We start from the raw sequence: 24,683 nt of genomic DNA on the forward strand, positions 1-24,683 counted from the left end.
ATCCAGGTTAATGATCACTGCGCCTTTACAGCTCCGGCGCCGGCTGATTGGCCTCGGTGCCATCAGGCCAGAAGACCTCACAGGCGGCAGCCGCCCAAGGGATACGGGGTCTTATAGGGGCCGGGCGAAGCCGGCAGCACCCTTTTGCCCACGATGGCAGCGTCTCCGGCGCTGGCCGGCGCGGTGCTTGGCGCCCTCCTGGCGCTGGTAGGTGCTTGGGGGTGGCCAAGCGCGGTGAGGTTCGGAGGAGTGGTGACAGCAGGGGGACACCCATGGGTGTTGGGTGCCTGGCGTGTTTTGGGAGAGGCCGGGGGCACCGAAGCGAGCTGGCTCCCCATGGGTTGAGCCCCCACGCACCCCTCTCCTCACCCCGCAGGCCGCGCCGGAGCTGACGCCGATCCACCGCGCCGGCTACTGCGCTTTCTACGACGAATGCGGGCGCAACCCCGAGGTGAACGTCTCGCTGGTGTCCTCCAACGTGCCCTGCCTCTACAACGGGCCGGCGCATCTGGCCACGGGCCCACTGCTGCAGCTGCTGCGCTCCGTCTGCCCCGAGCTGGTGCGCGGGGACAACGACACGCGGGTGTGCTGCACGCTGCGGCAGCTCACCGCCCTGCAGGTCAGCGTGGCCCTGTCCGGCACCGTGCTGGCCCGCTGCCCCTCCTGCTCCCGCAACTTCGCCAACCTCTACTGCAACAACATCTGCAGCCCCGACCAGAGCCTCTTCACCAACGTCACCCGCATGGTCAACCGCACCACGGTGCTGGGGGTGCAGCAGGAGGCCGTGGTGGAGTACCAGTGCTTCTACAGCCGGCGCTACGCTGACGCCGCCTTCAACTCCTGCAAGGACGTGCGGCTGCCGGCCACGGGCGGCTACGCCATCGACACCATGTGCGGCATCTACGGCGCCCGGCTCTGCACCACGCAGCGCTGGCTCGACTTCCAGGGCGACAAGAACAACGGGCTGGCCCCGCTGCAGATCGACTTCCAGCTGGTGCCCAACGGCACGCAGCCCGGCGACGGCATCGAGCCGCTGGACGAGCGGGCGTGGGGCTGCAGCGAGGCGCTCAGCGCCGACCAGCAGCCCTGCTCCTGCCAGGACTGCGCTGAGTCCTGCCCGGCCGTGCCCGCGCCGCCCGACCCCGCGCCACCTTTCCGCTTGGGCGCCGTCGACGGCGCTTTGGTCATCTGCGTGCTGCTCTTCGGCTTCTTCGCCCTCGTCTTCCTCACCGCCTTGATGTGCCGCGGGAAGAAGAAGAAGAAGAAGGCGGCGCCGGCTCCTCGTGAGGGCTGTGCGGTGCGCTTGGGCACCTACAGCCACCGCTTCCTGGCTGACGTTTTCCGCCGCTGGGGCACGCTGGTGGCCAGGCACCCGGTGCCGGTGCTGGTGGTGGCGGCGGTGGTGGCGGTCGGGCTGTCGGTCGGGATGATGACCCTGCAGCTCACCACCGACCCCGTGGAGCTGTGGTCGGCGCCGGGCAGCCAGGCGCGGCAGGAGAAGGCGTTTTACGACGAGCACTTCGGGCCCTTCCTGCGCACCTGCCAGGTGATCGTGACGGCGCGGGACCAGCGCCCGGGGGCCACCTACAACTCGGTGGTGCTGGGCGCCAAGAACTTCAGCGGGGTGCTGTCGGCCGAGGTGCTGGAGGCGCTGCTGGAGCTGCAGGATCAGCTGACGGGGGCGAGCGTCTGGGTGGAGGAGGAGGGCAGGGAGGTGACGCTGAAGGACGTCTGCTACGCGCCCCTCAACCCCTCCGAGCCCAGCCTGGCCGACTGCTGCATCAACAGCGTGACGCAGTACTTCCAGAACAACCGCACCCACCTGGCCATGGAGGCCACCCAGACCGTGGGCAAGGAGACCGGCACCGTGGACTGGCACGATCACCTCATCTACTGCGTCAAGTGGGTGCCCACGGGGCTGCCTGCGGGGTGCTGGGCGCTGCGTGGGGTCGGGATGATGGCTGGGGGGTGCTGGATGTTGGCATGGGGTTCGTAGGGTGATGGGCTATGGGGTCAGGGTGATGGCTGTGGGGTGCTGGATATGGCACGGTGCTCGGCTGTGGGGTCAGGGTGATGCTCATGGGGTGCTGGATGTTGGCATGGTGCTTGTGGGGTGCTGGGCTATGGGGTCAGGGTGATGCCCATGGGGTGCTGGGCTATGGGGTCAGGCTATGGCTGTGGGGTGCTGGATGTGGCACGGTGCTCGAGGGGTGCTCAGCTGTGGGGTCAAGGTGAGGTCTGTGGGGTTCTGGACACAGCACGATGCTCACAGTGTGCTCTGCTATAGGGTCAGGGTGATGGCTGTGGGGTGCTGGATATGGCACAGGGCTTATGAGGTGCTGGGCTGTGGGGTTGGAGTGATGCTTGTGGGGTGCTGGGGTATGGGGTGAGGGTGATGCCTATAGGGTTCTGGACATGGCATGGTGGGTGCTTGGGGGGGGGTCAACTATGGGGTCAGGGTGATGCCTGTGGGGTGCTGGATGTGGCATGGTGCTTGTGGGTTGCTGGGCTGTGGGGTGAGGGTGCTGGCTGTGGGTTGCTGTTGTGGTGTGGTGGCTGTGAGCTGTTGGGCTATGGGGTCGGGCTGATGACCATGGGGTGCTGGACATGGTGGGGTGCTCATAGGGTGCTGGGCTGTGGGGTCAGGGTGCTGCCCATGGGGTGCTGGACGTGTCACACTGCCCATATGCCACCAGGCTACGGGGTCAGGGCGATGCCTGCCAGGAGCAGGGCTTGGTCGCGGGCTGTGGGTGGTGGGGGGCACCGGGCACAGCCCCCGCTCACTGGTGCCGTGTCCCCACCAGCTCCCCGCTCTCCTTCAAGGACATCACGACGCTGGAGCTGAGCTGCATGGCCGAGTACGGGGGGCCCGTCTTCCCCTACATCGCCCTCGGGGGCTACCCGGGTGAGTGGGTGGGTGCAGTGGGGTGGGATGGGGTGCAGTGGGGTGCAGTGGGGTGCGATGGGGTGCAGCGGGGTGCCATGGGTGCCGTGCCGTGCCGCAGACTCCGAGTACACGCAGGCGGAGGCGCTCATCGTCACCTACTCCCTCAACAACTTCCCGCGGAGCGACCCGCGGAACAAGTGGGTGCTGAGCTGGGAGCAGCGCTTCCTCGAGGTGGTCCGCGACTTCCAGCGCAACCACAGCCAGAACCTCTCCGTCTCCTTCATGGCTGAGGTACAGCGTGTGGCAGGTGGGATGGGGGGCACCCAGGGGTGCCCCAGTGCCCCTGCTCACCTGCCCCGTGCCCGCAGCGCTCGCTGGAGGATGAGATCAACCGCACCACGGGCGAGGACATCCCCGTCTTCGCCGTCAGCTACCTGGTGGTCTTCGCCTACATCGCCCTGGCGCTGGGCGAGTACACGGCCTGGCGCCGCGTGCTGGTAACGGCCGGGGAGTCAGGGAAGGTGCTGGCACCCAAGGGTGCTCGCCGGGTGCTGAATGGGTGTCCCGGTCCTGCCGCAGGTGGAGTCGAAGGTGACGCTGGCGCTGGGCGGCATTGCTGTGGTGCTGGGCGCCGTCTTCGCCTCCATGGGCTTCCTGGCGCTGCTGGGGCTGCCTTCGTCCCTCATCATCCTCGAGGTCGTGCCCTTCCTCGTCCTTGCTGTGGGTGCTGACAACATCTTCATCTTTGTGCAGGAGTACCAGGTCGGTGCCGCTGGGGGTCCCTGGAGGGTGTGGGAGCACCCATGGGTGTGGGGAGGTCCCTGTGGGACACCTCCGGGTGCAGGGATCCCTGCGGGGTACGTGGACATGGGGGCAGCCTTGGGTCCCCCTGGGGTGGGCTCAGGGGTTCTTTGGGTTCTGGGGTCCCCATGGGGCATGGCAGCACCCTTGGGTGGAGGGTCCCAAAGGGGGAAGTAGGGGGCATGATTGAGCTCAAGGGATCCCCATAGGACAAAGGGCCACCCATGGGTGCAGGAGTCTCCAAGGGTCACAATGGAGATCCCAACGGGGCTTGGGGACATGGGGATGTCTCCATGGGACAAAGGACCACCCATGGGTGCAGGGATCTCCCAGGAACATGGCTGGGATCCCAGTGGGACTTGGGGACATGGGAAGGTCCCCGGGGGACACGCGGGTGTCCCGCTGTCCACGCGGCAGCACCCCCAGGCCGCCGGGTGCCCGTATGCGGGGCGGGCACCCCAACCTCCCGTCCCGGCCAGCAGCAGTCACAGCGGGAGCCGGGCGAGACGCGGGAGCAGCACATCGGGCGGGTGCTGGCGCAGGTGGCACCCAGCATGCTGCTGTGCAGCATCTCCGAGGTCATCTGCTTCCTTCTGGGTGAGTGGGGACAGGGTGCCCCCGGCATCACGCACCCAAGGGACCGCACGTGGCTGCAGGGCCGCGGCGCACCCCAACGGTGTCACCAGGGTGCTGACACCGGGGTGCCCGCAGGTGCCCTGTCCTCCATGCCCGCCGTCCGCACCTTCGCCCTCACGGCCTCTGTGGCCATCGCCTTTGACTTCCTCCTCCAGATGTCGGGCTTCGTCGCCCTGCTGGCCCTTGATGCCCGCCGGCAGGAGGTACGGCACCGGCTGCCCCCGGGTGCAAGGGTGGGCGCCCAAGGGTGTTTGGGGCATTGCGTGGGGTACCCGTGGGTATTTGGGTACCTGGGGTGGGTGTAGGGTGCCTCTGTACCCAATGTGTGTGGGGTTGGCGTGGGGCACCCCTGGGTCTTTGGGTGCCTGGGGGGGGGAAAAATGGAGGGTGTGGGGTGCCCGTGGGTGGGAGGGTGACTGGGGTGCAACTGGGGTGCCCGTGGGGTGCACCTGGGGTGCCCATGGGTATTTGGGTACTGTGGGTGTGCACGGGGTGCCTGTGGGTATTCTGAGCACCTTGGATGGGCGCAGGGTGCCCACAGGGTGCTTATGGGGCAGGGGGGTACCCAGGGAGGGCGCGGGGTGTCGCTGCACCCAGTCTGTTGGCATGGGGCACCCATGGGTCTTTGGGTGCCTGCAGTGGGCAAACTGGAGGGCGTGGGGTGCCCATGGGTGGGAAGGTGACTGCGGTGCCCATGGGGTACCTGAAGATACCCGGGGTGCCCATGGGGTGCCCACGGGACACGAGGGTGCCCAGGGTGGGCATAGGGGTGCCTGTGTACCCAAGGGTGTTGGTGGGCTGGCGTGCGGTTCCTGTGGGTATCTGGGGGCCCAGGGGCACCCACCCACCCCGGTGGCACCCTTAGGCTGCCCGCTTTGACATCTGCTGCTGCTGTGGGATGGAGAAGGGGGGCCCCACGGGGCCGGGCTTGAGGGTGCTGCGCCCCTTCCTGGACCACTTCTACACCCCGCTGCTGCTGCACCGCCTGATCCGGCCTCTGGTGGTCAGTGGGGGGCTGGGGGCGCAGGGGGATGTGGGGGGGGCTTTGGGGTATATGGGGGGACTGGGATGTCTTGGGAGGTGGGGGGCACAAGGGGGGCTGGGGCATCTGGAGGGCTTCAGGAGTCTTGGGGAGGGCGGAGAGGGGGGCATTTGGGGGCGGGCTGGGGGGCTTTGGGGGTGTTTGGGGCTCTGGGGGCTCCTGGGGGTGCCCCGTGCCATGGGGTGCCCTCACGGGGCCGGGTGCTGCCCCCAGGTGCTGCTCTTCCTCTTCTTCTCCTTCGCCGGGCTCTACCTCACGCTGCACGTGACCGTGGGGCTGGACCAGGAGATCGCCATGCCCGAGGTGACACCCGGGGGACAGAGACACGTGGTGACAACAGGGTGCCCGGGGATGGGGACACGCGGGGATGGGATGGCTGCGTGCACGGCCCCATGTGGGGACAGCACTGGACGAGCGTGGCCCTGTATGGGAAGGGCACAACCCAACGTGGGGCCGTGCAGACGCAGCATGGCCAAGGGGACACCAAGCCCTGCTTTGGGGACACCTGGGGACACCGAGCCCCTGTTTGGGGATGCGGGCAGGGCTGGGCGCCACCACCCTCGCTGAGCACAGCCCCTGCCACCGCCAGGACTCCTACATGCTGCAGTACTTCTCCGACATGAACCAGTACCTGCCCGTGGGGGTGCCCACCTACTTCGTCACCACCAGCGGCTACAACTTCTCCTCGACCGAGGGCACCAACGCCATCTGCTCCAGCGCCGGCTGCGACGACAACTCGCTGACGCAGATGATCCAGTACGCCACGCGCTTCCCCAACGTGTGAGTGGGGCGCGGGGCGTGGGGCGGGCAGCGGGGCACGGCCCCCCCAGCACCCTGCCAGCCCCACCTCTGCCCAGGTCCTACCTCGCCATCCCCGCCACCTCCTGGGTGGACGATTTCCTCGACTGGCTCAACCCCACCAGCCGCTGCTGCCGCATCCACCTCTTCGGGAACCTCAGCGGGCAGTTTTGCCCTTCCACCAGCAGTGAGTGGGCACTGGTGCTCGCCGGGGGAGGGCTGCTGGGGTGGGGTGGCACCGCGATGCCTGGTGGGTGGATGTCGGGTGCCCGCCGTGCTGCCCATTGGGATCCCATTGGGTGCCCGCTGGGCGTCAATTCGGTTCTCACTGGGTGCTGCAACGGTGCCCATCGGGTGCTGTGATGGTGCCCATTGGTTCCCACCAAGAAGTCCATTGGGTGCCTATGGGGTCCCATTTGGTACCCCCCAAGTTCCCATTGGGTGTTCATTGGAATGCCTTTGGGTGCCCATTGAGCTCCACTGGGATCCCATTGAATTCCCACTGGGATCCTATTGAATTCCCACTGAGATCCCATCGAGTCCCCACTGGGTGCCCATTGAGTCTCCATTGGGATCACACTGAGTCTCTATTGGGATCCCATTGAATTCCCAGTGGGTGCCTACTGGGATCCAACTGAGTTCCCACTTGGTGCCATTTGAATTCCCACTGGGATCCCATAGAGCTCCCATTGAGTTCCCAATGGGATCCCATTTAATTTCCATTGGGATCCCACTGAGTTCCCATTAGGGACCTGTGATGGAGCCCACTGGGTGCCCACCACGGGGCCAACTGGTTGACCGTTGCGTGCCCTTGGGTGCCCCTTGGGTGCCCACCACGGGGTGTGTTGGGTGTCTACTGGGTGCCTGCCATGGTGCCACTGGGTGCCTGTTGTTCCCACGGGGGGTCCACGGGGTGCCTGCCGCGGCACCCTTGGGTGCTTACCCTGCTTCCCACTGGGTCCCCACGGCCGTGCCCACAGACGACATCAGCTGCCTGTTGGGGCAATGCCTGGACACCACGCGGCGGCCGACGGTGGAGGAGTTCGAGCGCTTCCTGCCCTGGTTCCTCCACGACCTCCCCACCCTGCAGTGCGCCAAGGGGTAGGTGCCACCCCAGGGTGCCACGGCGGGTCCCCAGGGTGGGGCTCAGCACCCTCCATGCAGCCACGGGTGACCCGTTGCCCCCTCCCCACAGCGGCCTGGGCGCCTACGACACGGCGGTGAGCATGGACGCCAACGGCACCATCATGGGTGAGTGCGGGGCGGGTGGCAGGGGCTGGGGGCACCCCGGGGTGCCCGGCTGAGCCCGCTGCCCCCCAGCCTCGCGGTTCATGGCGTACCAGCGGCCGCTGCGGACCTCGCAGGAGTACACGGCGGCGCTGCGGGCTGCCCGCGCCCTGGCTGAAAACATCACCGGCACCCTGCGCCAGGTGCCCGGCACCGACCCCGATTTCCGCGTCTTCCCCTACACGTAAGCCTCCTGGGAGGGGTCAGGAAAGGAGGGGGTGCCCCCCAGGTCGGGGGGGGGGCTCAGGGTGGGTGCCCAGTGCCCAGTTTGGGGTCAGGGTGGCCGGTGAGGATTCAGCATGGGTGCCCAGTTAGGGGTGCCCAGCCTGTGCCATTGTGGGTGCTCCCGTTTGGGGTCACTGTGGGTGTCCCCTGCCCAGTTAGGGGTCAGGGTGCCCAGTTAGAGGTGTCCAGTTAGGGCCCAACGTGGGTGCCCAGTTAGGGGTGCCCAGCCTGTGCCAGGGTGAGTGTCCCAGTTTGGGGTGCCCAGGTTGGGGTCACTGTGGGTGCCCCCTGTCCGGTCAGTGGTCAGGGTGCCCATTTAGGGGTGCCCAGCCTGTGTCAGTGTGGGTGCCCTATTTTGGGGTGCCCCAGTTTGGGGTGCCCAGGTAAGGGCCAGGGTGTGTTCCCCCTGTCCAGTTAGGGATCAGCCCACCCAGCTAGGGGTGCGCAGTTGGGTGTCAATGTGGGTGCCCCACTTTGGGTGCCCCACTTTGGGGTTCCTGGTTCAGGCTCTGCGTGGGCACCCCAGTTCCTTACTGGTGTTAACGTGGGAGCCCAATTCATGGCCGGGCTCCGGGGGTGTTGGCCCGGGACAGGGGTGCCCGGTGGCCACCCCGGGGTGCCAGCAGCGGTGACAATCCCGGCAGGGTGACGTACGTGTACTACGAGCAGTACCTGACGGTGGTGGGCGAGGGCCTGTTCACGCTGGCGCTGTGCCTGGTGCCCACCTTCCTCGTCTCCTTCGTGCTGCTGGGCATGGACCTGCGCTCCAGCGTCGCCACCCTCATCACCATCACCATGATCCTGCTGGACACCGTGGGCATCATGGCCCTCTGGGACATCCCCTACAACGCCGTGGCCCTCATCAACCTCGTGGCGGTGCGGGGCATGCGGGGTGGCACGGGGACACGGGGCGCAGGAGGTGGCACGGGGATCTGGGGCACACGGGAGGTGGCACATGGGGACCTTGGGGAGCACAGGAGGTGGCACAAGTGACGTGGGGACACGGCACACAAGGTGGCATGAGGACCTTGGTGGCTTGGTGCTACCTGCATTGGCACAGGGACCTGGGGACACCTGGGGACAACAGCTTGAGGACCTGGGGCACGTGGGGTGCACGAGCACCGTGGGTGCCCCACGCCTCCCCCCATCCCACACCGTGCCAGCCCCGGGGAGCCACCCACGGGTGCCCTCCCCGGTGACACCGCTGTCCCCGCAGGCCGTGGGCATCTCGGTGGAGTTCGTGTCCCACCTCACCTGCGCCTTCGCCCACAGCACCAAGCCCACCCGCGTGGAGCGCGCCGCCGAGGCCACCGTCACCATGGGCAGCAAGGTGGGGGCGGCACGGCTGCGGGGGGCACCCCGGGGTGCTGCCGGTCACCCACGGGTGCGGGGAGGGGACAACCCGGTCACGATGACTGACCCTGTCGTGGCCGCAGGTGGTGGCCGGGGTGGCCATGACCAACCTGCCGGGCATCGTGGTGCTGGCCTTCGCCAAGGCGCAGCTCATCCAGATCTTCTTCTTCCGCCTCAACCTCATCATCACCCTCGCCGGCCTGGCGCACGGCCTCGTCTTCCTCCCCGTCCTCCTCAGCTACATGGGTAAGGCCCCGGGGGACGGTGCCGTGACACCGGGGGGACAGCGGGGTGGTGGAGGGCACGGACACGGCACCGACCCCGTTATTTCCCCGCAGGACCCAGTCCCCGGGCGACACCGGGGGACAGCAAGGGCAGCGCGGGGCCGGACACGGGGCTGGCCCTGGGCAACCCCTGCTTCGAGGGCTCGGTGCGCCAGCGGTGCTGAGCCCCCGCCATCCCCCACCGTGCCCCGTCCTGCTGCTGCTTTTTATACCGCGGTCGTATTTAAACTGGTTTTCTCAGAGCCAGTGACTGGGTTTAACTGGGCAGGGCGTGGGCACGCAGCATACAGAAAGTGCATCGGCTTCTGCGGTGTCACCGCGTCTGTGCGGGGACGGGGACGGGCGCGCAGGGCACCGGTGGGGATGGGGACATGCGGGGTGGCACGGGGCATCACGGGGACAGGGTCCTGTGGGGCACACAGGTGGCACGGGGGTGGGGCAGTGTGGGGACAGGGCCACATGGGGACAGGAAACGCGGGGATGGGACACACGGACGTGCTGGGGACACGGCCACACGGATATCTTGGGGACAGGACTTGTGGGGCACACGGGTGTGGTGGGGACGGGGCCACCTGGGATGCATGGAGATGTTGGGGACAACGCCACCTGGGGCACATGGATGTAACGGGGACAAGGACACAAGAATATTTTGGGGACAGGACACGCGGGTGTCCTGGGGACAGGGCTTCATGGGGCTGAAGGGCAGCGTGGGGACACAACCGTGCTGGGCACGTGGGCCACAGGAGGTCCCCAAGAGATCGAGGCCCCGTGGGGCACACGGGCAAAATGGGGACAGGGCCCAGGAGATCAAGACCCCACAGGACACACGGCCATGGTAGAAACCAGACTTCCCAAAGACCCCAATCCTCAAAGACCCTCACCGGGGGAGCACGAAGCCTCGTTTTATTCCTCCTCACCGCCCCCAACCCCACCCCGAGCCCCCCGGGGCCGGCCCTACAACCACTTGTAGACCACCTTGGCGGGCACCGTCTGCACCTCGAGGCGGACGGGGCACTTGTAGAGGTGGGACAGGAGGGTCTCGGCGTAGCCCACCAGGAAGCAGAGCTTGGCGGGGGCCAGGTGTGGCAGCAGCAGCAGGCAGCCCACCAGCGCGTTGGCGCGCCGCTTCAGCACCACCTCGTCGGCCAGGCAGCCGGGGAAGGTGCCGTGGAAGAATTTGCGCAGGAAGACGTCCTCCACCGTCCTCTCCGCCGCCCCCAATTCCCCGTCCAGGTTTCCTACGAGGGAAGAGGGCGACGCGGTCGGACGTCCCGCTCCTCCCCCCCCGCCCCCGTCTCCAACCCTGTCGCCCAAGGGTGCCGCGGTGACTTACCGGTGTGCAAGGACAGCCAGCCCTTGCGGTGGGCGATGTAGTGGGGCGGGTGCGCCTTCTCGTAGGTGACCGGCTTGTCCCCTTTCCCCACGCGCACCCGCGCCGCCCGCGTCTGCCGGGGGAGGTGGCATCAGAGCGGGGACGGTCCCCGAGGGCCGTGGGGTGGTCCCTGAGGGCCATGGGGTGGTCCCCGAGGGCCGTGGGGACGGGGACGCCGCCGGCGGTGCTTACCTTGAGGCAGGCGGGGGTGGTGTGGAGGTGGCGGGCGGCGGTGAGGACGGGGACGTGGCCGAGGATGGGGACGCCGCGGGGCGCCGCCTGCTGGGGCGGGAGGGGGTGAGGGGCACAAGGTGGCCCCGGGGTCCCCCCAGTGTCCTGGGACAGCTCGGGCGGGGTCCCCAGGGCCACCACTACTCGTAGGCGGTGTCCCCGTAGGCTCCTGTGCCTGCTGTCCCCTATACCCAGTGTCCCCTATACCTGGTGTCCCCAGAGCCCCAAGCACTCAGTGCCCCATGTGCGTCCGCTGTCCACTGTCCCTATGCCCCATATCCCTGGTGTCCCCATACCCCTAAATGTCCCCGCACCTCATGTCCCCATGTCCCTGGTGTCCCCACACCCCTACGTGTCCCATACCTGGTGTCTCGAGCCTTAAGTGTCCCCATACCCAGTGTCCCCATACCTGCTGTCCCTATGCCCCATGTCCCCACACCCCTATGTGTCCCCATACCCAGTGTCCCCATGTCCCTGCTGTCCCCATACCCAGTGTCCCTATACCCCTAAGTGTCCCCACTCCTCGTGTCCCCATGCCCCATGTCCCTGGTGTCCCCGTAACTGGTTTCTTCAGAACCCAAAGTGTCCCCATGCCCTGCACCCCATGTCCCCACACCTGGTGTCCCCATACCTGGTGTCCCCAGTGCCCCCAGTGTCCCCGTACCCGCTGTCCCCATGCCCGGTGTCCCTGGTGTCCCCATACCTGGTGTCCCCATACCCGGTGTCCCCACCCGCATGTCCCCATGCCCCATCCCCGGTGTCCCCCCCGCCCCCCGCCGCGCTCACCCTCAGCGCCAGGGCGGCCGCGGCCGCCGCCATCTTGGAAGGGGGCGGGGCCTGGGGAGGGGGCGGGGCCTGAGGGAGGGGACAGCGCCCCCTGGCGGCCGGGAGGGCACTGGGGGTACTGGGGGCACTGGGGGGTATTGGGGGTACTGGGGGGTACTGGGAGAACTGGGGGTACTGGGAGCACTGGGGGGTACTAGGGGTACTGGGGGGTACTGGGAGTACCGGGGGTACTGGAGGACACTGGGGGTACTGGGGGCACTGGGGGTACTGGGGGTACTGGGAGCACTGGGGACACTGAGGGTACTGGCTACTGGGAGCACTGGGGGTGCTGGGAGCTGGGCACATGGAGCACTGGGGGCATTCGGGGCACTGGGAGCACTGAGGGCACTGGGAGAACTGGGAGCACTGGGGGCACTGTGGGTATGGAGAGCATGGGGGATACTGGGAGTACTGAGGGAACTGGGAGCACTGGGTGCACTGGGGAGGTACTGGGAGCACTGCAGACACAGAGCACTGGGAACTGGGGACACAAAGCACTGGGGGCACTGGGAGCACTGGGAGCTGGGGACACGGAGCACTGGGAGCACTGGGAGCACTGGGAGCACTGGGAGCTGAGAACACGGAGTACTGGGGGCACTGGGAGCTGGGGACCCGGAGCACTGGGGGCACTGGGAGCACTGGGAGCTGGGGACATGGAGCACTGAGAGTACTGGGAGCACTGGGAGCTGAGAACACAGAGTACTGGGAGCACTGGGGGCACTGGGAGCACTGGGAGCTGGGGACATGGAGCACTGAGAGTACTGGGAGCACTGGGAGCTGAGAACACAGAGTACTGGGAGCACTGGGGGCACTGGGAGCACCGGGACCTGGGGACATGGAGCACTGGGAGCTGGGGACACAGAGCACTGGGAGCACTGGGAGCACTGGGGGCACTGGGAGCTGAGAACACGGAGTACTGGGAGCACTGGGGGCACTGGGAGCTGGGGACACAGAGCACTGGGAGCACTGGGAGCACTGGGCTGCCCACAGGCCAGGTCCCCCCAGCACCCCGGAAGGCGGGGGGGGGCCGGGGGGGCTGAGGTTTGTGCCCGCAGGGGACAGGGACAGGAAGGGGGCGGCCCCCCCCCACCCCCCCACCCCCCCCGTGCCCCCCTGCCCGTAACCCCCCCGCCCCCCCCCGCCCCGCGGTGGCTTTGGGCTCCGAGGGGACGTGACTGTGGGCAGCGGGGGGGGGGGGGACACTGCCCCCCCGGCACGTCCCGCGGTGTCCCCTTCCCCCCCCATGTCCCCAACGTCTCCATCACTTCCCTTGCCCCCCCCCGCACACCAAAGTGCCCCCCCCTTGTCACCCCAGTGCCCCCAACCCCCCCCATGCCCCCCTGGTGTCCCCTTGTGACCCCCCCCATGTCCCCCGGTGTCCCCTCGCCCCCCCCCCAAATTCCCCCCAGCCTCCCCATCACCGCCCCTCGTCCTCCCCCATCCCCCCCCAGTGCCCCCCAGTCCCTCCATGTCCCCAGAGTGTCCCCTTGTCCCCCCCCAGTGCCCCCCATGTCCCCTTGACCCCCCCCAGGCCTCTCCCAGCCCCCCCAATGTCCCCATGCCCCCCCCCCATCACCTCCCCTTGCCCCCTCCATGTCCCAATGTCCCCAAAGTGCCCCCAAGGTCCCCCATCCCCCCCATGTCCTCCTTCCCCCCCCCAATGTCCCCTTGACCCCCCAGGCCTCTCCCAGCCCCCCCCCCCACTGTCCCCTTGTGCCCTCCCATGCCCCAAGGTCCCCAAAGTGTCCCCAAAACGCCCCCCCTTGTCCCCCCCATGTCCCCCTGCCCTCCCCTTGCCCCCCCATTGCCCCCACACCCCCATGTCCCTTGTGTCCCCCCAGCCCCCACCCCTGGCCCCCCAAACCCTCCCAGCCCCCCACTATCCCCCCCCCCCCCCATGTCCCTCTGGTGACCCCTTGTCCCCCCCCAGCCCCCCCCAGCCCACCAGTGCCACGTCACCCCCCCCTTCCCGGACACCTCCACCCCCCCCCGTGGCTGCTGTGGTTTTGGGGGGGCCCTCCCGGGGGGGGGAGCCCTCCCTGCTCCTTCCGGGGGGGGGACATAAAGCACCCCGGGGCGCGGGGACAGCCAGCCATGGCCCCACTGCTGCTGGCCCTGCTCCCCGTGGTCACCGGTGGGGACTGGGGGGCACTGGGGGGACTGGGGGGGACTTGGGGGGACAAGGGGGGGACAAGGGGACGGGGACATGGGGACGGGGACATGGGGACGGGAGGGGCTGGGGGTATGGAGAGATGGGGATGGGGGGGATGGGGGGGGATGGGGACACTGGGATGGGGAGGGTGGGGGCATGGTGGGGACAGGGACATGGGGACACAGGGGACATGGAGACCAGAGGGATGGGGACATGGGGACAGGGACATGGGGATGGGGACGTGGGGACCAGAGGGATGGGGACATGGGGACGGGGACATGGGGATGGGGACATGGGGGATGTGGAGCCGGGGACATGGGGACACAGGGGACATGGAGACCAGAGGGATGGGGACATGGGGACACGGTGGGGCTGGGGACTTAGGGGACAGCTGGGGCCAGGGCACTGGGGACAAGGTGGGGACAGGGGCACGGGGACATAAGGAGCAGGGTGATGGGGACACTGGGGACGTGAGGGGACAGGGAGGGGGGACGGGGACAGCGGGGCTGGGGCTGACGTCCCCGATGTGACCCAGCCCTGGTGCTGGTGGGGGCGGAGAGCCCCCCCTTGGGACACCAGACCCTGCCCGCGGGGGACACCGAGGATGGGCCCTGGCTGCAGCTGGGGGACGAGGACAGCACGGTGAGGGGACACCGGGACACCGGGGGGGCACTGGGGGGCACTGGGGGGGCACCGGGACACTGGGGGGGCACTGGGGGGCACTGGGGGGCACTGGGGTGCGCTGGGGGGCGCTGGGGGGCACCCAAGGGGCACTGGGGTGGAGACCAAGGGGGGCACCCCCAGGGCACTGGGAGGGCACTGGGAGGGCACTGGGAGGGCAGGCAGAGGGTACTGGGGCTCGGCCCCCTCCCGTGGCACCCATGGGTGCTACCTGAGGGCTCGCTGGGTGCAGGGCGGGGGGGGGCAGCTCCCCAGCAGCTGGCGCTGTTGGATCTGCCGGAGCACCGTGAAGTCCCTCGGCAAGGTGGCCCAGGACGTCAAGGACAAGGTGAGCGGCCCCGTCCCCGCACGGAGCGTCCCCACGGCCCCTGGGGTCCCCACACCAGGGGTCCCCGTGTCAGCTGTCCCCACGCACGGTGTCCCCACAAGGGGTGATGCCATGCGAGGTGTCCCCAGACAAGGTGATGTCCCCGTGTGAAGCGTCCCCAGACGAGGTGTCCCCGTGCCAAGCGATGTCCCCATGTGGGGTGACCCCCATGCAAAGTGTCCCCATGCCAGGCGATGTCCCCATACGAGGTGTCCCCATTCAAGATGACATCCCCATGCCAGGTGTCCCCATGTGAGGTGTCCCCATGCAAGGTGATGTCCCCATATGAGGTGGTGTCCCCATGCCAGGTGTCCCCTTATGAGGTGTCCCCATGCCAGCCAATGTCCCCATGTGAGGTGTCCCCATACAAGGTGACATCCCTGTGCCATGTGTCCCCATACAAGGTGTCCCCATGCCAGGTGTCCCCATACGAGGTGTCCCCACACCAGGTGCCATCCCCACGCCCCGTGTCCCCATAGGAGCTCCGTCCCTCACCCAAGCCATCCCCACGTGCGGTGTCCCCATACAAAGCCGCATCCCCACCGCTCTCCCCCCTCTCCCCTTCCCCACCCCATATCCCCCCTCCCTGCCCCCCGGTGCCCCCCGGTGCCCCCTGGTGCTGACGGGGGTCCCTCAGGACAAGGTGACCCGTGTCACCCAACGCGTCTGCGGCCGGCTGGGGCCGCTGAAGTCCCAGTGCCAGCGGCTGCTGCAGCGCTGGGTGACACCCATAGTGGACGCGCTGGCGCACCACGAGGCCCCCGACCGCGTCTGCACCCACCTGGGGCTGTGCCGCAAGGGGGTCTGAGCCAGGTGAGCCCCAAACCCGGCCCCAAAGCCGGCCCCGTGCGCCCTGCCCGCCTGGAGGGTCCTTGAGCCCCCCACGAGGGCTCTCGAGTCGAGGGCCGGGGCCGGAGCTTCAAAGCGCTGCCGGGAAGGCGCACCCATGGGTGCTGCCGGGGGGAGGGGGGCATGGGGCGTGGGAACACAGGGGTGTGGGGTGTGGGACATGGGGACACAGGGACGTGGGGGGTGGGGATATGGGATTTGGGGACACAGGGGTGTGGGGGTGTGGGGACATGGCAGGGGATGGGGACATGGGGGGCATGGGATTTGGGGACATTGGGGGTGGGCTTGGGGACACGGGGACACGGGGACATGGGGGCTGGGGACATGGGGACATGTCAGACAACTCGTGGACACGGAGCCATGGGGACACGGGGACACCGCGTGGTGTCTCCCCCTCTCCTTCTCCCCCCAGGCACCGGCTGGCTCCGAGGACCCCCGATGGCACCCGTGTCCCCCTCGTGTCCCCCTCGTGTCCCCAATGCTGTGACCACCCCGTCCTTCCCAGCACAATAAAGCTTTGTCACAACAGAGGTGGCACCTGCCTGTCCCCTGCGGGGGTGGGATGGGGACACGGGGACCCCAACGGGGACTTCAGTGGGGACAAGGGGACCCCGATGGGGACATGGCTATGGGGGGGTGGGGGGGACACCTCCAGGGCCCCGTCCCTTGCTGTGAGCGGGGCTGGGGACAGGGACAACGTGTCCCCGTGGCGCTGGCACCGTCCCAGCGGCCACCTCCCGTCCCCACGGGGCTATAAGAGCCCGCGGGGCACGGCCCCAACACTGCCACCATGGCGCTGCCACCGTCCCCGTCCCCGTCCCTGGCGCGGACGCTGCTCCTCGCCCTGCTCTGTGCCACCTCAGGTAGGGACCGTGAGCCCCCCCCCCGGGCTGGGCACCCCCCAACCCCAAATCTGGGTGCCCCCATAACCCTAAATCTGGGTGTGTTCCCCCTTGGGGACACGGCAGTGGATTGGGGGGGTCCTTCCCCATTATGGGATTTGGGGGTGGAGGGGGGTCCCGGCCACCTGGGTCTCCCCCCACACCCAAAGAGCTGTAGGGGAAGATCCGGGGGGGGTTATGGGGGGGTCCCAGCGCTGGTGCTGACGGTGGCCGCAGGGCTGGGGGGGCCGGCGGAGCGCTGCGGGGTCCCCCCCGACGCCTGGTGCCAGAGCTGGGGGACGGCGCTGCGCTGCGGGGCCCTGGGGCTCTGCGCCCGCCGCGGCTGGGACCCCAGTGCCAAGGTGAGCGCCGCCACCGAGACACGGCCCCACAGCCCCACGGCCCCACATCTCCATGTCCTATTCCCCATCCACCCCGTCCCCACCCCCTTTGTCCCCCCCATCCCATATCCCATGCCCTATGACCCCGTGTCCCCCATGTTCCCATGTCCCCCTCCCCCTGTGCCCCCCATGTCCCCGTGCCCCACACCCCATACCCTATGTCCCATGGCCCGCGCCGTGTCCCTCTGTCCCCACATTCCCACGCCCCGCGCCCCTTGTCCCCATGCCCCATCGCCACGTTCCCACGCCACATGTTTGTGTGTCCCCTACTCCACCTCCCCATATAATGACGCCCCATGTCCCCACACCCCATTGCCATGTCCCCAAGTCCATTTCTCCATGTCCCCATGTCCCCAAGTCCACTTTCCCATGTCCCTACCCTCCATACTCTATGTCCCCATATCCCCAAGCCCTTTTTCCCGTGTCCCCACGTCATATGTCCCCAAGTCTGCTTCCCCATGCCCCCATCCTCCACATCATATGTCCCCATGTCCCCGAGTCCATTCCTATGTCCTATACCCCTTGCCATTTGTCCCCAAGTCCTTTTCCTCGTGTCCCCTTGTTATATGTTCCCATACTATACATCCCCAAGTCCATGTCCCCATGTCCCCAACTCCATTTCCCCATACCCCACACCACATGTCCCCATGTCCCCAAGCCCCTTTCCCCGTGCCCTGTACCCCCCGTCCCCGTGCCCCCCGTCCCCACACGCCTCCGTCCCGGTGTGGGTGCCCCCCCCTCGCAGGAGGACATGTGCGCCGACTGCCAGGAGGTCGTCACCCTGCTCATCCGCATGGCCAACGAGTCGGCCACCAAGGTGCTGAGGGACACGGGGGGGACACCAAGGGGGGGGGGACACACGAGGTGTGGGTGCCCCCACGGGTGCCATCGTGGCTGTGGGTGCAGGTGGCCGTGGAGGGATTTCTGCGCCGGGAGTGCACGGCGCTGCCGGTGCCCACCATGGTGACCCCCTGCCAGAACCTGGTGCACGAGTACCTCGCCCTCCTCGTCACCCACCTGGAGGAGCACCTCGTGAGTGGCACCCATGGGTGCTGTGAGGGGCGGGCAGGGGAGCCCGGGGGTGTTGGGGGGGACTCAGTGCCGTTTGGGAACACCTTGGGGTGTGGGGTAGGTTGGGGTCACTGTGCCATTTGGGGACATCTGGGGGTGATGGGGATACTGGGGACCCTGTGCCACTGGGGGGCACCTCGGGGTGCCAGGTGCCCCACACTGGGGAGCAAACCCAGGCGTTGGGGCCCCCCCACCCCGTGCCACCCCATTCCCCCCCCGTCGGGGGGTGCCCTCACCGTGTCCCCCCAGAAGCCCTCGGCCATCTGCGCCCGGCTGGAGCTGTGCCCGGGGGAGCCCGGGGGGGTCCTGGCCGTGCCCCCCCGCCTCGGGGCACCCAGCGCCCGCCTGCAGGTAGGAGCTGCTGGGGGCATCTGTGGGGTGTCTGCAGGGGGGATTTGGGGGCATCCATATAGGGTTCTATATGGGCATCTGGGGGCATCTGGGGGCATCTATAGGGTATCTGGGGGCATCCATTTAGGCATCTTGGGGGCATCTATGGGTGCATCTATGGGGTATCTGGGGGCATCCATATAGGCTTCTATATGGGCTTCTTGGGGGCCATCTACATGGGCTTCTATGGGGTAGCTGAGGGCATCTATGTAGGGTTCTATATGGGCATCTTGGGGGCACGTATGTGGTCTTCTGTATGGACACCTGTGGGCACCTATATGGGCACCTATATGGGCATCTGTATGGGCATCTACATGGGCTTCTACGTGGGCATCTGCACAGGCTTTTATAGGGGCAGCTGTGGGCACCTATGTGGTCTTTTATAGGGCACCTGTGGGTATCCATATAGGCTTCTATATGGGCACCTACACAGGTATCTGGGGGCGTCTGTATGGCCTGTGTGGGATCTGTGGGCACCCGTCTGGGCTTCTGTCTGGGCACAACTCCCACCCCGTCCCCAGGGCCAGGACCTCCCGATGCCGCTGCCGCTGTGCTGGCTGTGCCGCAACTTCATCGGCCGCCTCGAGGCCTCCATCCCCAAGGTGCCGGGGGGGCGGGTGGGACGCTAACGGGGGGGGGGGGGTGCCGAAGCCGGGGTGACCCCCAAATGACGGGGACGGCGCCCGCAGGAGGCGGCGGCGGCGGCGGTGTCGCGGTTGTGCCGGGTGCTGCCGGTGGCGGTGGCGGGCACGTGCCAGTGCCTGGCCGAGCGCTACACGGTGCTGGTGCTGGAGGCGGTGCTGGGGCGCCTGGGCCCCCGCCTGCTGTGCCGCCTGCTCCTCGCCTGCCACCCCGAGGACGACGGTTGCGCCCCCCTGGCACCGCCGCGGCCCCCCGGGGACCAGGAGGATGCGGCGCTGCGTGCGGGGCACGAGGTGAGGGCGGGGGTTGGGGTGGGGGTGAAGGGCTGGGGGGGTGAGCCCAGGGTGTGGAGGGGCACCCAAGGGTGGCACAGGGCCCGGTGAGGTGATCGTGGGTGGCATGGCACCAGGGGACGTGCCGGGGACACCAAGGGTCAGCGTGGGCCCAAGGGACGCGTTGCAAGGTTTCACGGTGCCAAGGGACATGCCAGGAACCCAAAAGGTTGTCATGGCCCCAAGGGACACGCCCCACGGTGTCACCACCCCACCGGAGGTGCCAGGAACCCACAAGGTTGTCATGGCCCCAGGGGACACATCCCATGGTTTCACAATCCCAAGGGACACACCCCAGGGTGTCACCACCCCACAGGACATGCCAGGAACCCAGAAAGTTGTCACGGCCCCAAGGGACACATCCCAGGGCGTCACCACTCCAAGGAACACACCCCAGGGTGTCACAGCCCCAGGGGACACTCCAGGAGCATTAAGGGGACTTCACGGCCCCAGGGGACGCACCCCAGGGTGCCTCGGGCCAACGTCCCCGTGTCACAGCCCCAGAAGGTGCCCCAGCTCCAAGGGCTGTGGCACTGTCCCCAAGGGGGACACCATGGGGCATGCCAGGACCCCTCCAAACGTGTCACCTCCACAAGGGACAACCCTGGGGCTGTCACAGGACCCCCAAGGGCTGTCCCCGTCCCTGCTGCCACCCGTGTCCCCTCCCCACAGGACCCGGAGCTGTCCCCAAAGCCAGGACCCTGCGCCCTGGGCCCAGCCTATTGGTGCTCCAGCCCCGAGGCTGCCCGGAGCTGCAAGGTGAGTAGGGGCAGGGTGACAAGGGACACGGGGGGACACAGAGGGGACACACAGCCCCAACGTGCCCCCCGTGCTCCCCGCCAGGCCCTGCGGTACTGCCAGGACCACGCCGGGCTGTAGGGGGACAGGAGGAGCCTGCAGCGTGCCCGGCCCCGCAGCGACCCCAAATAAAGCTTGGATGCCAGCACCCCCAGCACCCCGCTCGCCTCCGTCTGGTTTTGGGGCCACCTGGGGTTCTTTTTTCTTTGAAGCGGGGGCGGGCGGGTTCTCACACCTCCCCCGGCCACCTCAAAGCTGTGAAAACCACGAGGCACCTCTTGCGGCGAAACTGGGGCAACAGAGAGCGGAAAAAGGTTTTTTTAAAAAAATACAAGTGGAGTCCTTTAATGGGCGGCCCCGCGGGGCTCAGGCGCCTTGCTGGTTGGTCTCGTCCTCCTCGCGCCGCTTCCAGATCTGGGGGGGGAGGAAAAACAGGGGGGTGAGCAACGTGGGGGGGGGATTTTGGGGTGGGAGAGGTGTCCCCCTGTCCCCTCACCTGGATGTAGGCCTCGGACAGCGTGATCATCTGCGGCAGGATGTCGGTGACCTGCAGGTCCTGCAGCTCGTACCACTTCCCGGTGCCCTGCGAGGGGACACGAGGGGACGGCGGTGACTCCGGGGGGCTCCTTTTTGTGTCCCCCCCTCACCCCCCCGGAGGGCCACTCACGTGGTGCAGCACGTGGATGCGGTAGGAGCCCTCGGAGGGTTTCCCGTCGTGCACGATGTTGGCGATGAGGTCGTAGGTGGTGTTGGTGTGCACCGCCTGCACCTCCTCCGACAGGTACTCCCGCAGGTCCACGTTGCTGTGGGGACGCGCCGTGGGCACCCACGCCACCCCAAAACCCCCCCCGGGGATCCCCGCCCGCGCCCCACTTTGCAAAGGACAGGTTTGGGCACCGGGGGAGATCCCAAAGGCACCCCAAACATGGGAGCAGTCCCGTTTGTAAAGGATGGGTTTGAGCACCGGGGCAGATCCCAAAAGAACCCCAAAAGTGAGCATCTTACTCTGCAAAGCCCAGGTTTAGGCAGCAGGGGAGATCCCAAAGGCACCCCAAAAACCTGAGCATCTTGGTTTGCAAAGGGTGGGTTCAGACACTAGGGCAGATCTCAAAGACACCCCAAAAATGTGTGTACCCCACTTGGCGAAGGGTGGGTTTGGGCACTGGGGGATATCCTAAAGGCACCCCAAAAACCTGAGCACCCCACTTTGCAAAGGACAGGTTTGAGCACCAGGGGAGATCCCAAAGGCACCCCAAAAACACACACACAGCTTTGCAAAGCCCGAATTTAGGCACCAGGGGAGATCTCAAATCTACCCTAAAAATGTGTGCACCTCGCTTTGCAAAGGATGGGTTTGGGCACGAGGGGAGATCCCGAAAGCACCCCAAAAACCTGCGCACCCCAGCTTGCCAAGGACAGGTTCAGGCACCGGGGGAGACCCTTTTGAGGCCTTGGGGCACCCCAAAACCCCCGGGGGGCACTCACGTGATGGGGAAGTTGACGATGGTGGGGTTCTTCTCCACGAAGAAGTTGTTCTTGGTGAAGCGCTTGATGCAGAAGATGAGGTAGGGCGGCAGCCTGGTGAGCTGGAAGCGCTTGAGGAAGTTCTCCTTGTAGGTCTTGTACTCCTTCTCGGTGGCGCCGTTGAATTTGGCCAGGATGCTGAAGAGGGGCACCTGGGGGATGATGAGCTGCTCCTTCTCGTCCTTGTAGAGCGGCGCCGTGGGCAGGTCCAGCGTCAGGTACATGAAGGTGGACTCCACCATCGTCTCCTGGTACTCGGCGTTCTGCAGCAGCTGCGCCTTCTCCTCGGCCGGCTGCGGGACCGGGCTTGGGGATCAGCGTGGGGCTGGGGGGGGGCGGTGGGAAGCCCCCCCAAGCCCCAGGGGACACTCACCAGGTCGGGGTGAGGCAGCTTTTTGGTGAAGATGCGCATGGAGCCTTGGAAAACGTCGGTGACGATGGCTGCGGGCACGGAACGGGGACGTTGGGGGCCAACCCCAGCTTAAAAAGGGGGTGGCGAGCACCACCCACGGCCGTGATCCCCCTGGGGGGATGCCACCCCCCCAAAAACCCCCCTCTCACTTTTCTTCTTCTTCTTGGTGCCGCCCAGGGCCGAGTGCAGCGCGTTGAGGAACCAGGAGAGGAAATCAACCCCATCCCCTGCAAGGCAGGGGGCGAAATCAGAGCCGTGCCCGCGGCGGCGGCACCTCCCCGCCGCCCCCCGCGCCGCCCCGCACCCTGCTTGGTGATCTGGAAGTTCTTCTTGCTGCACAGCACCACGGCCTGCAGCATCTCGTGGGGCGAGACGTGCGCCTTGAAGTTGCGGGGGTTCCACAGCTTCCTCATCAGCTCCCCGAAGCGCTGCACCAGCAGGAACATGATGTCCCCCGGCGGGCGCTTGATGCTCTTGTAGTTGTCCTCCTCCAGGAAGTAATTCCGCAGCGGGGGGACGTTGGACAGAGCCTGGGGGCGGGAACAGGGTTGGACACAGCCCCCTTAAGGTTTTTTTTTCCTTTTTTTTGGGCGTGCAGCCCCAAAAAACCCAAGCCGGGGGCCGTACCTGCAGCACGGCGTTGGCGTAGTCGTTGGCCTTGATGTTGTTGAGCCCCACGATGCCGGGCAGGTAGGTGGTGCCGTCGTAGGCGCGCGACAGCTTGGCCTGCTTGTCCAGGTTGGAGATGTGCTGCGCCGTGAAGGTGGGCTTCAGCACGTACTGCGGGGACGGGGAGGGGGGAAACGGCCTCAGCGGGGGGCTCCCGGGGGCAGCCCCAGGGCCGGGAGGGTGGCGGGGGGCCGCGGGGGGGCCGCACCGTGATGTCCTCGAGAGAGGAGTCGATGATCTCGTAGTTGTCGGGCAGGCAGTAGAACTTGAGGGTGTGCAGGTTGAGGAAGACGTGGTGGCTGAGCTGCACGCTGTGGATGTAGGCGTGGGACTTCAGCCCCCGGCCTGGCAGAGAGAGGGAGAAAAGCGTCAGGGGTGGGGGGGGCAGGAAGGGAAGGGAAAGGGCTCGGGGTGCCCCAAAACCAGAGGGAAAAGGGACAGGAGGGATGAGGGATGAGTGGAGAGCTCAGAGCACCCCAAAAAGCCCCAAAACTGCAGGGGTGAGGAATAGGAGGGATGGGAAAAGGACTCAGGGTGCCCTCAAAACCTCGGGAGCAGGGACCAGGGGGATAGGGAAAGGGCTGGGGCCACCCCAAAACCACGAGAACAGGGGCAGGAGGGATGGAGAAAGGGCTTGGGGAGCCCTAAACAAAAAAAAACAGGGACAGAACCACGGGGGGGGAGGGGGGCTGGGAATCTGCCCCCGGTGCTCACCCTGGAAGTACTTCCCGCAGACCAGGCAGGCGTAGACGTTGATGTGTGACAGGGAGATGGAGCACAGCTTCTCAAAGTCGAAGTCCAGCACGCTCCTGGGGGGGGGGCAGAGCCGTGGGGTGGCCGCGGGACCCCACCCCCGGTGTGCCCGGTGCCCCCTCCCGGTGCCCGTTCCCCCCCCCGTCCCCTCCTCACTTGTTGATGGTGTCCAGGTAGGGGCAGTGGCGGCTGCGCTGGTCCTCGGGGTCGAAGCGGCCATAGCGCACTGCGGGGCACCGGGCTCGTTAGCGAGGGGGTGGCGGGAAACGGTGCCCGGGGTGGTGCCAACCCCACCCCGGTGCCCCCCGATCCCATCCCGGTACCCCCAGATCCCAACGTGGTGCCCCCAAATTGAGCCCTGGGGCCCCCCAATCCCCCCCCCGGTGCCCCCCGGTTCCCGGTGTCCCCGGATCCAGCCCCGGTGCCCCCCGGCTCCCACCCCAACGCCCCCCGGTTCCCGGTGCCCCCCCAGCCCCCCCCCGTTCCCCCCCTCGCCCACCGGCGGGCTCCGGCTCGGGGTCCGACTCCCCCTCGGGCTCCCTCTCGCGTTTCACCCTCACGGGCCCGCTCCCGGCCGCAGCCGCGGGCCCGGCCCAGGCCCCGCCGCCTCCCCCCGGCTCCTTCTTGATGCGCGCGGGGCCCCCCGCCAGGCCCAGGCCCAGCCCCGGCCCGGAGCTGCCGCCGCCGCCGCTCTCCGCCGCCTCCCGCTTGTCCCGGCCCCGCTCCGCCTCCCGCCGGCCCCGGCCCCGCTCCCCCTCCCCCTCCCGGCGGCTCCGCGCCGAGCCCCGCGCCGAGCCCGAGCCGGAGCCGGAGCCGGAGCCGGAGCCGCCCCCGCCCCGCTCCCTGTCCCGGTCCCGCTCCCGGTCCCGCTTCCCGCGGCTGGACATGGCCGCACACTGCGCATGCGCCGCGGCGCCACCGCGCAAGCGCGGCGAGAGGCGGGGCTTCGTTCTGCCCACTGCGCACGCGCAACGCCCTGCCCGGCTCTGCCCCCCCCCCCTCCCCGCGCATGCGCGTTGG

At 67.8% G+C, this 24,683-nt stretch overlaps 5 protein-coding genes across 6 annotated transcripts; 3 read left to right on the top strand and 2 right to left on the bottom strand.

Annotated features, from left to right (window-relative positions):
* The first annotated feature begins 104 nt into the window (after positions 1-104).
* On the top strand, positions 105-9,616 carry NPC1L1 (NPC1 like intracellular cholesterol transporter 1). Of its 2 annotated transcripts, XM_084499263.1 has the most exons (19): positions 105-207; positions 377-1,902; positions 2,805-2,905; positions 3,006-3,178; positions 3,256-3,384; positions 3,467-3,649; positions 4,171-4,285; positions 4,400-4,527; positions 5,190-5,327; positions 5,580-5,669; positions 5,956-6,146; positions 6,224-6,351; positions 7,145-7,265; positions 7,360-7,415; positions 7,485-7,635; positions 8,321-8,552; positions 8,893-9,006; positions 9,113-9,275; positions 9,368-9,616. In XM_084499263.1, exons 1-19 carry the CDS (start codon positions 154-156, stop codon positions 9,475-9,477), a joined length of 3,903 nt encoding a protein of 1,300 aa, XP_084355389.1. In that variant the 5' UTR covers positions 105-153; the 3' UTR covers positions 9,478-9,616. The 2 variants fall into 2 exon arrangements, with proteins under 2 accessions (XP_084355389.1, XP_084355390.1); XM_084499264.1 differs by lacking the exons at positions 8,321-8,552; positions 8,893-9,006; positions 9,113-9,275; positions 9,368-9,616 and having other exon boundaries at positions 7,122-7,265; positions 7,485-7,624.
* A 561-nt stretch (positions 9,617-10,177) lies between these two features.
* On the bottom strand, positions 10,178-11,767 carry MRPS24 (mitochondrial ribosomal protein S24). Its single transcript, XM_084499297.1, has 4 exons — positions 11,703-11,767; positions 10,878-10,964; positions 10,647-10,758; positions 10,178-10,551 (listed from the first exon to the last, which is right to left on the bottom strand). The coding sequence occupies exons 1-4, from the start codon at positions 11,733-11,735 to the stop codon at positions 10,268-10,270; spliced, it is 516 nt and encodes a 171-aa protein (XP_084355423.1). The 5' UTR covers positions 11,736-11,767; the 3' UTR covers positions 10,178-10,267.
* A 2,058-nt stretch (positions 11,768-13,825) lies between these two features.
* On the top strand, positions 13,826-16,318 carry LOC311424289 (saposin-C-like). Its single transcript, XM_084499300.1, has 5 exons — positions 13,826-13,875; positions 14,429-14,535; positions 14,807-14,902; positions 15,579-15,754; positions 16,203-16,318. Exons 1-4 carry the CDS (start codon positions 13,836-13,838, stop codon positions 15,747-15,749), a joined length of 414 nt encoding a protein of 137 aa, XP_084355426.1. The 5' UTR covers positions 13,826-13,835; the 3' UTR covers positions 15,750-15,754; positions 16,203-16,318.
* A 220-nt stretch (positions 16,319-16,538) lies between these two features.
* LOC311424272 (pulmonary surfactant-associated protein B-like) lies at positions 16,539-20,462 on the top strand. The gene is made up of 9 exons (XM_084499277.1): positions 16,539-16,653; positions 16,909-17,033; positions 17,818-17,889; positions 17,979-18,104; positions 18,393-18,494; positions 19,055-19,135; positions 19,223-19,468; positions 20,180-20,266; positions 20,351-20,462. The coding sequence occupies exons 1-9, from the start codon at positions 16,581-16,583 to the stop codon at positions 20,384-20,386; spliced, it is 948 nt and encodes a 315-aa protein (XP_084355403.1). The 5' UTR covers positions 16,539-16,580; the 3' UTR covers positions 20,387-20,462.
* A 158-nt stretch (positions 20,463-20,620) lies between these two features.
* USP39 (ubiquitin specific peptidase 39) lies at positions 20,621-24,550 on the bottom strand (the record flags this gene model as incomplete). The annotated part of the gene is made up of 12 exons (XM_084499503.1): positions 20,621-20,719; positions 20,802-20,888; positions 20,973-21,108; positions 21,791-22,122; positions 22,203-22,270; positions 22,391-22,468; positions 22,546-22,771; positions 22,869-23,021; positions 23,119-23,255; positions 23,625-23,719; positions 23,820-23,889; positions 24,163-24,550. The coding sequence occupies 12 exons, from the start codon at positions 24,548-24,550 to the stop codon at positions 20,672-20,674; spliced, it is 1,818 nt and encodes a 605-aa protein (XP_084355629.1). The 3' UTR covers positions 20,621-20,671.
* Positions 24,551-24,683: the final 133 nt, after the last annotated feature.

This window comes from Aythya ferina (assembly GCF_964211825.1).
Source record: "Aythya ferina genome assembly, chromosome: 27".
Lineage (NCBI taxonomy): Eukaryota > Metazoa > Chordata > Aves > Anseriformes > Anatidae > Aythya > Aythya ferina.